Below are 14,557 nucleotides of genomic sequence, written 5' to 3'. Positions count from 1 at the left end.
AGACCAGTATCTCTTATGAATATAGATGCAAAAATCCTCAACATACGCTAGCACAATCCAGCAACATACAAAAATAATTATACTCTATGACCAAGGGAGATTTATTCCAGGAATGGAAAGTTGACTTAATATCTGAAAATTAATGTAATACACTGTATCAATATAATTTTTTTTTTAAGTTTCACAATCAGCTGGGCGTGGTGGCTCACGCCTGTAATCCCAGCACTTTGGGAGGCCGAGGCGGGCAGATCATGAGGTCAGGAGTTCGACACCAGCCTGGACAACATGGTGAAACCCTGTCTCTACTAAAAATACAAAAATTAAGAGTGGTGGCATATGCTTGGAATCCCAGCTACTCAGGAGAATTGCCTGAACTTGGGAAGTGGAGGTTGCAGTGAGCCGAGATCACACCACTGCACTCCAGTCTGGGTGACAGAGCGAGACTCTGTCTCAAAAAAAAAAAAAAAAAAAAAAGTCTCACAATCATCTCAATAGATGCATAAAAAGCAATCGACAAGCCCAATATTCTTTCATGGTAAAAAACATTAACAACATAGAAGGGAACTTCCCCAACTTGATAAAGGACATCTACAAAAACCCCACAGCTAACATTACACTTAATGGTGAAGAAATGGATACTTTCCCACTAAGATCAGGAACAAGACAAGCCCATTCTCAACATTTCTATTCAACATTGTACTGGAGGATCTAGCCAAAGCAGTTGGGCCCAAAAAATGACATAAAATGCATCTAAATTGGAAAAGAAGTAAAACTGTATCTATTTAGAGATGACTTGATCCTGTATGCAGGAAATTCTATGAAATCACTAAAAAAAATTAGAACAGATAATTGAGTTCAGCAATACTTCAGGATATAGGATCAATATGAAAAAATCAACTTATTTCTATATAGTAGCAATGAAAAATCTAAAATTGAAATTAAGAAAACAACTTTTAACATCAAAAAATTAAAAGCTTAACGATAAATTTAACAAAAGAAACAAAACATTCTGAAAACATTCAAATAAAATATTGTTGAAAGAAATTAAACATCTAAATAAATGGAAAGACATTCTATGTTCATGGATCATAAGACTTAATGTTATTAAGATGGGAGTATTCCTCAACTTAATCTACAGATTCACCACAGTCTCTAGCAGAGAGACTTGTGAGAGACTCTCTTCCTTGTAGAAATTAACAAGCTAATTCTAAAATTTATGTGAAAACTCAAGGGATTCAGAATAGCCAAAACAATTTTGGAAAACAACAAAGTTAGAAGATTTACACTTTCCCATTTCCAATCTTTCTACAAAGCTACAATAGTCAAGACAGTGCAGTACTGGTATAAGGATAGACATACAGATCAATGGAACAGGATTGGGAGTCCAGAAATAAACCCACATTTCTATGGTCAACTGATTTTCATCAAGGGTGAAAAAGAATAGTCTTTTCTACAAATGGCACTAGGATAGCTAGACAGGCTAATGCAAAATAATCAAGTTGGATCCTTACATCACACCATATGTAAAAATTGACGCAAAATGGATCAAAGACCTAAATGTAAGAGTCAAAACTGTAAAACTCTTATAAGAAAGCATAGGGGTAAATCTTCGTGACCTTGGATTTGGCAAGGATTCTTAGATAAGACAATAAAAGCACAAGCAACAAGCAAACAAATAAATAAATTGGACACCAAAATTAAAAACTTCTTTTATGCTTCAAAGAACATCAAGAAAGTGAAAAGATAGCTTACAGAATGTGAGAAAATGTTTACAAAGTATGTATCTGATAAGGAAACGTGTATCCAGAATGTATAAAGAATGCCTACAACTCAACATTTAAAAGAAAAATAACCCAATTTTTAAAATGGTGAAAGACTTGAATAGACATTTTTCCAAAGAAGATATACAAATGGTCAGTAAGCGCATGAAAAGTTGCTCAACATCATTGGCCATCAGGGAAATGCAAATCAAAACCACAGTGAGATATCACTTTAACGCTCAGTAGAATGGCTATAAGCAAAAAGCTACATAACAACAAATGTTGCCAAGGATGTGGAGAACTTGGAACCCTCTACACTGCTGATGGGAATGTAAAATAATGCAGCCACTTTGAAAAGCCACCTGTCAGTTCTTCAAAAAGTTAAACATATAGAGTTACCATATGACCCAGATATATAACCAAAAGAATTGAAAACAGGTACTCAAACCAATACTTGTACACAAATGTTCATAGCAACACTACTCACAATAGCCAAAATGTGGAAACAACCCAAATGTCTATTGACTGATAAATGGAGAAAGAAAATGTCGTATGTCTATACAGTGGAATATTAATCAGTCACAAAAAGGATGAACCTTGTAAATATTTTGCTAAGTGAAAGAAGCCAGACACAAAAGATCACACGCTGCATGACTCTATTTATATAAAATATCCAGAATGGGTAAATCCATAGCAACAGAAAGCAAATTATGAATTGTTAGGGACTGGCCAGGTGCAGTGGCTCATGCCTGTAATCCCAGCACTTTGGGAGGCCAAGGTGGGTGGATCACTTGAGGTCTGGAGTTCAAGACCAGCCTGGTCAACATGACGAAACCCAGTCTCTACTAAAAGTACAAAAATTAGCCGGGCATGGTGGTGCATTCCTGTAATCCCAGCTACTTGGGAGGCTGAGGCACGAGAATCACTTGAACCTAGGAGGTGGAGGTTGCAGTGAGCTGAGAACACATTACTGCACTGCACTCCAGCCTGGGCAACAGAGCAAGACTCTGTCTCAAAAAAAAAAATTGTTCGGGACTGGATTGAAGAAAATGTGACTGCATAATGGATGTGTGCATAATGGATGTGTGGTTTTTGTTTGGGGTAATGAAAATGTTTTGGAGCTTGATGAAGGTGGTGGTTGCACAACATAGTGAATGCACTAAATGTCATTAAATTGTACACTTTTGTTAATTTTCTTCTGTGAATTTCACTTTCAATAAAAAATGAATGCTGGTCATGGTGGCTCATGCCTGTAATCCCAGCACTTTGGGAGGCCAAGGAAGGAGGATTGCTTGAGCCCAGGAGTTCGAGACCAGCCTGGGCAACATACCGAGACCCTGTCTCTACAAAAAAAATTAATAAAAATTTTAAGAAGGAATGAAGTAGATATGTGCTACAACATGGATAAACCTTGAAAACATGCTATGTGAAAGAAGACAATCACAAAAAGTCACATATGATTCCATTTTTATAAAATGTCCAGAATGGTCAAATATATAGAGACAGACAAGATTAGTGGTTGCTTAGGGAAGGAGAGAGAAGAATGATGTGGGCACCTGGGATGATAGCTAAAGGTTACAGAGTTTCTCTTTGAGGTGATGAAAATGTTCAAAACTGATTGTGGTAATGGTTGCATAAGTCTGAGAGTATACTTAAAACCACTGGATTGTACCATTTAAATGGGTGAATTGTATGATATGTGGATTATATTGCAAGAAAACTGTTTCAAAAAGGCCAATATTGCATCAAATTGCATTTGGGTAATAGAAATATAACCCACAATCTCACCAATTTATCCTAACAGCTACATCATTTTGTTTAATCTCTTCTTGTGTTTTCCTTGGTGTGTATATCCATCATGCATAGGGTAGTGTTATTATCTGCTTTTTTACAGACAGACAAACTGAGACCCAGAGACGGCACTGTGTCTAAGAGCAACAGAAAAAGTGGTTTGAGCAGTGTGCTCTTAATGACAGTGTTGCTGTGTTAAACGAATTAATACATGAAAGGACTTGGAATACTGCTTGACATATTGTAAGTGCTCAAAAATGTTAGCTATTATTAGTAGACCACATGAAAGACTTTTAGAAATAACTGTATTGTGCTTATTCCCATTTTTGGCTTGGCTCACGTTATTCCCCAACCTAGATGGTTGCCTTTTGTTTGCTGCCTATTGAAATTGTTCCCTTGTTCAAGGCCCTGCTCAAATCTCACCTCTTTCATGAAGCTGCTGACCTCTTCTTTCTGTGTGGTATTGTGCTCACAACATTGGCACACTTTAGCAGTCTCATGTTCTCATTGTTTTGTTGTTATTGGTCTTGATTCTGTGACCAGCTCTTCTGCTCTATTAGAAATATTTTGTTGGCCAGACGCGGTGGCTCACGCCTGTAGTCCCAGCATTTTGGGAGGACAAGGTGGGCGGATCACAACGTCGGGATTGAGACCATCCTGGCCAACATGGTGAAACCCCCGTCTCTCCTAAAAATACAAAAATTAGCTGGTGGTGTGGTGGTGCGTGCCTGTAGTCCCAGCTACTTGGGAGGCTGAGGCAGGAGAATTGGTTGAACCTGGGAGGTGGAGGTTGCAGTGAGCCGAGATCGCGCCACTGCACTCCAGCCTGGCAACAGAGCGAGACTCAAAAATAAATATTTTTTTGGCTGGGAGCGGTGGCTCACACCTGTAATCCCAGCACTTTGGGAGGCCGAGAAGGTGGGCAGATCACCTGAGGTCAGGAGTTCGAGACCAGCCTGGCCAACATGGTGAAACTCCGTCTCTACTAAAAATACAAAAATTAGCTAGGTGTGGTGGCACGCGCTTGTAATCCCAGCTACTCAGGAAGCTGAAGCACGAAAATCCTTGAACTTGGGAAGGCGGAGGTTGCAGACTTTAGTTCATTTTTGAATGGCAGATATAACTGTTGGTTGTTTTAATCACGGCACTTTTATGTGTTTAATATATTTGCCCAAATTTAAAAAAATTAAGAGAAAGAAGTGTAGGCAATTGTCAGAATTAGTATAGATCACGAACAAGTACTTGAAGGGATCTCTCAAGTGTATTCATTTTTAGCCATAATTAGTCATATAATACCATAAGTATATGTAGTTATATACCAAGGGAAGAAAGCTGACTCTTCCCAGTAAGTGATGGAACTGAGTACTTTTAAATGACATCTAGTTTTGTCCAATGAATAAGAGTTAATGCCTCTCTGACAGTGGCTCTGGATTTGGGCCTAATGACAGCATTTTTTAGAGGTAACCAGGTGACTCTGTTGTGCAGACAGTTTGAAAACTATACTGTTATGTGACATGATAATCGTTAAAAGACCAACACTGTAAGCCACAGCTAGAAATGTGTTCAGGAGCATAAAAAAAATCAGGAAAGCATAGATTCTTTATACCAGAGCACTATCATTAGGTGGTGCTAAAAGTGCAGGAAAACCACATTAAGCTCTAAGTTTGGCCTGCCTCAGCCCACGTGTATATCATTTGTAGAAGGAAACAGAATACTTGGAAATAGCTGATAAGAGAAATTAAAGCTAAAATACATAGGGAATTATAGAAAGCAAATATGAAAAGGGAAAGAAAGCAGAAAAAGAACAAAGAAAACCACTTACAAGATGAAGTTTAAATCTGATGCTCTTCAGTGCCAGAATTGCCTGTTTTCAGAGTCATGCTTTTGTATATTAATAACACAGGTTCTCTAAGCATTTAGAAGTCTCTTATAGTTCTGAAAATTGAGAAAGGAAAAAAGTTTAAAGAGTCTAAAAAAATCAAGGTTGGGCGCATTGCCTCAGGCCTGTAATCCCAGCACTTTGGGAGGCCGAGGCGGGCGGATCACCTGAGGTCAGGAGTTCGAGACCAGCCTGGCCAACATGGTGAAACCCCGTCTCTACCAAAACTACAAAAATTAGCTGGGCATGGTGGCACATGCCTGTAGTCCCAGCTACTCGGGAGACTATGGCAGGAGAATCACTTGAACCTGGAAGGTGGAGGTTGCAGTGAGCCAAGATCGCACCACTGTACTCCAGCCTGGGCAACAGAGCGAGACTCGTCTGAAAAAAAAAAAAAAGAAAAAAGAATCTAAACAAATCAATATAAGTGATGGCAGCCAAGCGCAGTGGCTCACACCTGTAATCCTAGCAGTTTGGGAGGCCGAGGTGGGTGGACCACGAGGTCAGGAGTTCAAGACCAGCCTAACATGGTGAAACCCTGTCTCTACTAAAAATACAAAAATTAGCTGGGCATGGTGGCATGTGCCTGTAATCCCAGCTACTCAGGAGTCTGAGGCAGGAGAATCACTTGAACCCGGGAGGCAGAGGTTGCAGTGAGCCGAGATGGCACCACTGCACTCCAGCCTGGGAGACAGAGCGAGACTATGTCTCAAAAAAAAAAAAAAAAAAAAAAAGTGATGGCAAGCAAACTGATGCAAACTCTTAAAGACTACTGAGGCTAGGCTGGGCGTGGGGGCTCATGCCTGTAATCCCAGCACTTTAGGAGGCCGAGATGGGTGGATCACGAGGTCAGGAGTTCAAGACCAGCCTGGCCAAGATGGTGAAACCCTGCACCTACTAAAAATAAAAAAAAATTAGCCGGGCGTGATGGCAGGTGCCTGTAATCCCAGCTACTTGGGAGGCTGAGGCAGAGAATTGCTTGAACTCGGGAGGCGAAGGTTGCAGTGAGCCGAGATCACGCCACTGCACTCCAGCCTGTGCGACAGAATGAGACTGTCTCAAAAACAACAACAACAACAACAACAATAACAATAATAATAATAATAATAATGAGGCTCACACCTGTAATCCCAGCACTTTGGGAGACCAAGGTAGGAAGATCGCTTGAGAATGTGAGACAAGCCTAGGAAAACATAGTGAGACTCCATTTCTACAAAAAAAAAAATTAGCGGGGCATGGTGGTGTATGCCTGTAGTCCCAGCTACTCAGGAGGCTGAGGTGGGAGGCTCACTTAAGCCCAAGAGGTCAAGGCTGTAGTGAGTGATAATCATGCCACTGTACTCCAGTCTCCAGTCTGGGCAACAGAACGAGACCCTGTCTAAATAATAATAATAATAATAATAATGAAATGTTTCTCCTTTTAGTAAATATTTTTAAGTTGGCAAAACGACATCTCCTAAATATGTAAATTAAGGTATGGAGTACATAGCCTGCTAAACTCTGCACACTGTCTTTACTGTAGTTATCTGAAGAACTACCACCCTTTTTCTTCCTATCCAGGTGAGGCAGAGACACAAAGATATGGAAGAACATTGGACATATTTACATCGATATATTAATTAAGGTGATTTCAGAGTTGGAGCAGGAGAGGAAGCCTTATAGATATTTTTTCTTTTTCTTTTTGCTTGCTTGTATCTTCTTTTTAATTATTATTCAGTATTTCAAGTAGACAGAAAAGTACAGAGGATAATACAACAAATATCCAGGTACCCACCACCCAGCATTTTTACATAGTAGCATTTGATGTTTTGAAATAAGACATAAAACATTCCAAATACCCTATCACCGAGGATCCTGCATCCTCTTCTTTTCCCAGAAGTGAACATTTCTCTGAATTTGATGCTTATTATGCCCATGCATGTTGTTATACTTTTACTACATATTTTATGTAGCTACAGCATAATATGCTATGTATACTTTATATAGTGACCTCATACTATACATATCCTCATGCAATTTTTTAGACTGAGAATTATATATTTTGATTCAGATAGCTTAAATTTATTTTAGCTACTCAGTAGTAATGTATTCTATTAACCTACTAATATATATTTCTTGTCTGTGGACATTGAGGTTATTTTCAGTTTTTTCTTTAATGTTGTAGCAAAAACTTTCGCTCATTTTTCTTGTGCCTGCATGGGTATACACATTGTGAACTTGACTAAACATTTGCAAAAAGTTTTCTCTGGTGTTGTACCAGCTTAGGCTCACAAGCAGCATATGAAAGTCCCAGTTGTTCTGTTTCCTCACCAACAATCGGGGTTATATCAGTCAGAATAACTAAATTATGCTACAGTAACACAATCACAAAAATCTCAGTGTCTTAATTCAACGGTCTATTTCTTCTTCATGAAGTTTTGTTATCATAGTCACTCAGGGACCAGGGCTGATGGAGCTTCCATCCTGACACCTGCTTCAATGAAGTAGGGGAAAAAACTGACTAAAGGGCTCAAAATTTGGCTCTTCCCAATTTCTGCACACAAGTGACGATATCAATTCTGCTCACAATTAGTTGGCTCACACTTGTTTTAACAAGTCTTGTGACCACATCTAACTTCAAAGAGTTCCCACTCCGACCTTTAGGATCTGAATGTCTGTGAATGATGACTGCAGGTACTGATAAACTATACTTTTTCTAGTGCAGTGAGTATGAAATAGTCTCTTTATTTTTATTTATATGTCCTGATTATTAATGAGGTTGAACATACATTCATTAAGTTTGTTGGTCACTTATGTTTTCTCTTTTGAAAATTACCTGCTTACATCCTTTGCCCATTGTCTTAGTCCATTTATGCTGCTATAACAGAATACCCCAGAGTGGGTAACTTATAAAGAACAGAAATATATTTCTCACAGCTCTGGAGGCTGGGAAGTCTAAGCTCAAGTAACTGGCATTTGGTCTGGTGAGGGCCTTCCTGCTGTGTCCTCACAGGGCAAAAGATGGAAAGGCAAGCTAGGTAAATGCTGCATGGAGCCCTTTTCCTTCTTTCCTTCTTTCCTTCCTTCCTTCCTTTTTCTTTCTCTTTCTCTCCCTCCTTCCTTCCTTCTCTCCTTCCTTCCTTCCTTCATTCCTTCCTTCCTCCTTCCCTCCCTCCTCCCTCCTTTCCTTCTCTTTTTCTTTTTTCTTTCTCTTTTTCTCTCTTTTTCTTTCTTTTCTTCTTTCCTCTCTTTCTTTCCCTTTCCTTTCCCTTCCTTTCCCTTTCCTTTTCTTTCGTTTTTGACAGAGTCGTACTCTGTCGCCCAGGCTGGAGTGCAGTGATGTGATCATGGCTCACTGCAGCCTTGATCTTATCTGGCTCAGGTGATCCTCCCACCTCAGCCTCCCAAATAGTTGGGACTACAGGTGCACACCACCACATTCAGCTGATTATTTTTTTCTATTTTTTATTTTTTATTTTTTTGTAGAGACAAGGTTTTGCAATGTTGTCCAGGCTGGTCTCAAACTCCTGGGCTCAAGTGATCAGCTCACCTCAGCCACTCAAAGTATTGGGATTACAGGTGTGAGCCACCACAGCTAGCCCTTTTGCCCTTTTTTTTTTTGAGATGGAGTCTCGCTCTGTCACCCAGGCTGGAGTGCAGTGGTGCGATCTTGGATCACTGCAAGCTCCGCCTCCTGGGTTCACGCCATTCTCCTACCTCCTGAGTAGCTGGGACTACAGGCACCCGCCACCACGCCCAGCTAATATTTTGTATTTTTAGTAGAGATGGGGTTTCACCGTGTTAGCCAGGATGGTCTCGATCTCCTGACCTCGTGATCCACCCGCCTCGACCTCCCAAAGTGCTAGGATTACAGGTGTGAGCCACCGCGCCCAGCCAAATGCTCATATATTATTTATCTTTTGGCCCAGTAATGCAACTTCTAGGAATTTACTATGAAGATACAACTTGACAAATATGAAACAATACAAGCATAAGACTACTCATTGTAGAGTTATTTATACACAATAGCAATAATGTGGAAACAACTCAAATGTCCATCAGCAAGAGACTGGGTTGAATAATAGGACATCAGCACTCTGGAGTATTTCACAGCTATTAAAAAAACAAGGACAGGCTTTGCACAGTGGCTCACTCCTGTCATGCCAGCACTTTGGGAGGCTGAGGTGGGAGGAAAGCTTGAGCCCAGGAGTTCAAGACCAGCCTGGGCAACATAGTGAGATGTCATCTCTACAAAAAATAAAATTACCTGGGTATGGTGGCACATCCTGTGGTCCCAGCTACTTGGGAGGCTGAGGTGGGAGGACTGCTTGAGCCCAGGAGGTTGAGGCTGTAGTGAGGTGAGATCATGCCACTCAACCTGGGTGACAGAACAAGACCCTCAAAAAAAAAAAAAAAAACAGAGCAAGGACAATGATGATTTCTGTGAATTGATATGGAAAGAAAGAACTATATAGAGCAAGATAATTTTGTTCAAGAAATAGAAACAAGAATCTAATAGATTCTCTTTAACAGTACAGTACATTTACTATTTCAGTTAACAGTATGTCCACATTAGTCCAAAAACAAATATATGTATTTATTTTTGCAAAAAGAAACAGAGATGTAGCTGGGCATGATGGCTCACGCCTGTAATCCCAGCATTTTGGGAGGCCGAGGTGGGCGAATCACGAGGTCAGGAGTTCAAGACCAGCCTGGCCAACATGGTGAAACCCCGTCTCTACTAACAATACAAAAAATTAGCTGGGCATAGTGGTGGGTGACTGTAATCCCAGCTACTCAGGAAGTTGAGGCAGGAGAATTGCTTGAACCTGGGAGGCGGAGGTTGCAGTAAGCTGAGATTGCTCCACTGCACTCCAGCCCAGGCGACAGAGTGAGACTGCATCTAAAAAAAAAAAAAAAAAATAGAAACAGAGATGTACCAAAAATAATGAACTAGGTTATCTCTGGGGGACAGAGGAAGGAATAGGTGGAAGGGATAGAGCTGAGGAAGCTAGACTTTTCTAAGCATAACTTTTTACATAGTTTTGACTTAAAAAAATTTTAACTTTGAAATTATAGATTAAAACCAGGTGTGGTGGCTCATGCCTGTAATCCCAGCACCTTCGGAGGCCGAGGTAGGCAGATAGCTTAACTCAGGAGTTCAAGACCAGCCTAGGCAACATGGCAAAATCCCATCTCTACAAAAAATACAAAAATTAGCCAGGCATGGTGTTGTATGCCTGTAGTCTCAGCTACTTAGGGGGCTGAGGCAGAAGGATCCCTTGAAACAGAGAGGTCAAGGCTGCAATGAGCAGAGATCGTACCACTGCACTCCAGGCTGGGCAACAGAGTGAGACCCTGTCTGAAAACAAAAACAAAAAAATGTGACTTGCAAAATAATGCATTGGAGTTACTGCTCTCTTAATACAAATGCTTTGAATTGTGTCTCTGCTCGTCACCCCTGGCCTTTTTTACACCCTGGGGCAATGTGCCATTGTTAGACAAGGAGGAGATGTATACCTTCCTTTTGGAAAAAGGATGACTGTAAAAGCAGAAATAAGAAAAGAGAAGCTGTGCCCACAACATTAACATACTTTTAGGCAAGTCAATTTTAGGAAAGAGTTTATATGAAACTGAAGATCTGGGAATTGATCCCTTAAGAACAAAGTCTGAGTACCCTTTGAAGGCCACTGGTATACCCGTGCCTTTTTGCCTACTCCTTTTTATTCTTACAACCTACTCCAATTGCACCTCTGTCTCTACAACTCAATTGAACATTCTTTACAAAGGCCATCAATGACATGCACATTGCTAAACATACACAAAAAATCATGAGCAAGTAGTTACAAGCTTTAGGACAGATATAAAAAGAAATTCTAATGCAGAAATTTTATCCAAAGTTTCATCCATTTTATAATCAATATTAGTAAAAAAGACCAAGACACATGGGCTGCGTGCGGTGGCTCACGCCTGTAATTCCAGCACTTTGGGAGGCCAAGGTGGGTGGATCACCTGAGGTCAGGAGTTTGAGACCAGCCTGGCCCACAGGGTGAGACCCCATCTCTACTTAAAATACAAAAATTAGCAGGGCGTGGTGGTGCACACCTGTTGTCCCAGCTACTTGGGAGGCTGAGACAGGAGAATCTCTTGAACCTGGGAGGCGAAGGTTGCAGCGAGCCAAGATCACACCACTGCACTCCAGCCTGGGTGACAGACTGAGACTCTCTCAAAAACAAAAACAAAAAGACATGGAGTACATTAGTTTAGGGACAGGTCTCCTGATCTAGCCAGCTCCAAGCAGGAGTGAGATAGTTGTGCAGGGGTGCATTTAAGCAAACCTGGCTGGTCCATTTTCTGAACTAGCCAGTCCACTAGAATTTTGATGAAGCATCTCATCAGGTATGGGCATGTTGACTAAGTGTCAACTCTGTAAAATGTTTGAAGAGATTCTGAGCCAAATATGAGTGATTATGACCCGTGACACAGCCCTCAGGAGGTCCTGAGAACATGTGCCCAAGGTGGTCGGGGCACAGCTTGGTTTTATACATTTTAGGGAGGCATGAGACATCAATGAAATATGTTTAAGAAATAACATTGGTTTGGTTCAGAAAGATGGAGCAACTCAAAGCAGGGACTTCCAGGCTATAGGTAAATGTAAACATTTTCTTTTTTTTTTTTTTCTGTGACGGAGTCTCACTTTGTTGCCCAAGCTGGAGTGCAGTGGCACGATCTCTGCTTACTGCAACCTCCGCCCGCCGGGTTCAAGCAATTCTCCTTCCTCAGCTTCCCAAGTAGCTGGGACTACAGGTGCATGCCACTACGCCCGGCTAATTTTTTGTCTTTTAGTAGAGATGGGGTTTCACCATGTTGCCCAGGCTGGTCTCGAACTCCTGAGGTCAGGCAATCTGCCCGCCTTGGCCTTCCAAAGTGCTGGGATTAGAGGCATGAGACACTGTGCCCAGCCAATTTAAACATTTTCTAATTGACAAATGGTTGAGTTCACAATTGTCTGAAGACCTGGGATCAACAGGAAGCACATGTTCAGGTTAAGATAAAAGATGATTATAATACTTCAAAAGGTTCTTTTGAAGTCTTATAATGGCTACCCTTAGAGATGATAGATGACAAATGTTTCCTATTCAGACCTTTAAAACAATGCTAGACTCTCAATCTCTTCAGGATTGGGAGGGCCTGGAAGAAAAAGATCTAGCTGTGTTAATAGAGATTCTTTACAGATGCATATTTTCCCCCACAAAGCACAGCTTTGCAGGACCATTTCAAAATATGGCAAAGAAACATGTTTTGGGGTAAAATATTTTGACTTTCTTCTTTGTCACATGTCATGCCAGAGTCAGACTGGAAAGCAAGTCACCATATATAGGGTTAAATAAAACTCATCTGATGAGAATTTATGGTTTGTAGGGCATGACTCCCCAGGCCCCTTAGATAGGAATTTGGGCCAGATTAAAAAAAAAAAAATCAAAGCTTAGTCCTGAGGCAGCTTCTGAAATGGTGGGAAAAAATGTGAGTTTTGAGGAAACATTTGGTTCAGCCATTGTTCTTAAGAGATACTGACATTTCAACGTACTATAAAGGGGGAAATTTAAAGTATTAAAGTATTAATGAGTTGGTAGGACCTGCTTTTCTTTTTTTTTTTTTTTAAATTCACTGGCCCCGAAAGAAACTTCTCTGTCAGGCCACAATATAACCAGATACCAGACACACGAGATGTTTTGGAGGGAGGGTGGTGGAGCCAAGATTGCAGCTCCTTATTGAGGAAAACAGTCCTCAGAGATCCAGAGTCATTTCTCCCGTGTTCAGCTTGAAAACCTTGGGCAACTTCTGGAGATTTCAACGTCTCACAAAGTGCGGAAACGTGACTGGCGCAGCATCCTTTCCGGAATTGGTGATGTCCTTCCTGTAAGGGTTGATTTTCCATCTCATCAACCAAATCGGGAAAGCCGGAGCATCCTTTTCTCCAAGAATGACAGGTGATTTATCTCAGGCTTTTCTGTAACGGCGCCTTTCTCTCCAATGCAGTCTATGGAATATATATAGAGAGAGAGAGCGTGAGAGAGAGAGAGACGGAGTCTCGCTCTGTCGCCCAGGCTGGAGTGCAGTGACGCGATCTTGGCTCACTGCAGGCTCCGCCTCCCGGGTTCACGCCATTCTCCTGCCTCAGCCTCTCCAGTAGCTGAGACTACAGGTGCCCGCCACCACGCCCAGCTAATTTTTTTGTATTTTTAGTAGAGATGGGGTTTCACCGTGTTAGCCAGGATGGTCTCGATCTCCTGACCTCGTGATCCGCCCGTCTCGGCCTCCCACAGTGCTGGGATTACAGGCATGAGCCGCGTCCGGCCTGGAATATTTTAAAATATGCAGATTATTAACCCCTGACACTTTTTAAAGTCTTTTGTAACCAACTTCCTCCTCAATATAAAATATTAATGTAATTTGGCCGGGTGCGGTGGCTCACGCCTGTAATTCTAGCACTTTGGGAGGCCGAGGCGGGTGGACTGCCTGAGCTCAGGAGTTTGAGACCAGCCTGGGAAACACGGTGAAACTCCGTTTCTACTAAAATACAAAAAATTAGCCGGGTGTGGTGGCGCGCGCCTGTAATCCCAGCTACTCAGGAGGCTGAGGCAGGAGAATTGCTGGAATCCGGGAGGCGGAGGTGCAGTGAGCCGAGATCGCGCCACTGCACTGCAGCCTGGGGGACAGGGCGAGAATCCGACTCTTTAAAAAAAGAGAAAAAAATTAATGTAATTTAATTTTTTATTTGTTTCCGCCCCCGCCGTCCCGCCCCTAGCATTAATTTTTAAAACTCGCTTTAGACACCGTTTGGAGGGGGCCAGGTGCTGAATACCTGCTGATGTAATGCAGTGATTTTTTGTTTGAGGGCCACAGGAAGACCCCTTGTAGCTGTTGTACTGGCATTCCCTCTTCATAGCAGGGATGGTGCCTCTGGACATTTTCCGACAGCAGGGATCGTTGGGTGAGCTTAGCAGCGCCAGCCCGGGTTAGCGGAAGCAGCCTTCAGGTCTCCTAGGAGAGCAGGTTTATGAGCATGCGCAGTGGATTTTCCGTTAGGGAAGCCGATGGGGGCGCGGCTCCTTGGAGCATGCGCACACAAACTTTCCGCTAGGAA

General features: G+C 41.7%; 1 protein-coding gene and 2 long non-coding RNA genes across 4 annotated transcripts in view; 1 reads left to right on the top strand and 2 right to left on the bottom strand.

The window, feature by feature from the left end:
- The window catches only part of SANBR (SANT and BTB domain regulator of CSR), a 72,826-nt gene extending 64,694 nt beyond the window's left edge, over positions 1 to 8,132 (top strand). The window contains exons 21-22 of one of the 2 annotated variants that reach the window (XM_031008271.3): positions 3,655 to 3,794; positions 6,991 to 8,132. In XM_031008271.3, the coding sequence (XP_030864131.1) occupies positions 3,655 to 3,750 (96 nt within the window). In that variant the 3' untranslated portion in view covers positions 3,751 to 3,794; positions 6,991 to 8,132. Of the gene's footprint in view, positions 1 to 3,654; positions 3,849 to 6,990 lie in introns of those variants that run through there. The other variant, XM_063695858.1, reaches the window with a different exon arrangement.
- Positions 1 to 14,557, bottom strand: part of LOC129531610 (uncharacterized) — a 36,131-nt gene that overhangs the window by 6,081 nt on the left and 15,493 nt on the right. The window lies entirely within an intron of this gene.
- On the bottom strand, positions 11,015 to 14,551 carry LOC109025734 (uncharacterized). The gene is made up of 2 exons (XR_002004681.4): positions 14,276 to 14,551; positions 11,015 to 13,450 (listed from the first exon to the last, which is right to left on the bottom strand). It is a non-coding gene; the product is annotated as an uncharacterized lncRNA (long non-coding RNA).

The sequence above is a fragment of the Gorilla gorilla genome, chromosome 12 (assembly GCF_029281585.2).
Source record: "Gorilla gorilla gorilla isolate KB3781 chromosome 12, NHGRI_mGorGor1-v2.1_pri, whole genome shotgun sequence".
Taxonomy (NCBI): domain Eukaryota; kingdom Metazoa; phylum Chordata; class Mammalia; order Primates; family Hominidae; genus Gorilla; species Gorilla gorilla.
Note: the sequence above shows the minus strand (reverse complement) of the source record. Positions and strands in the feature narration are given on the sequence as shown.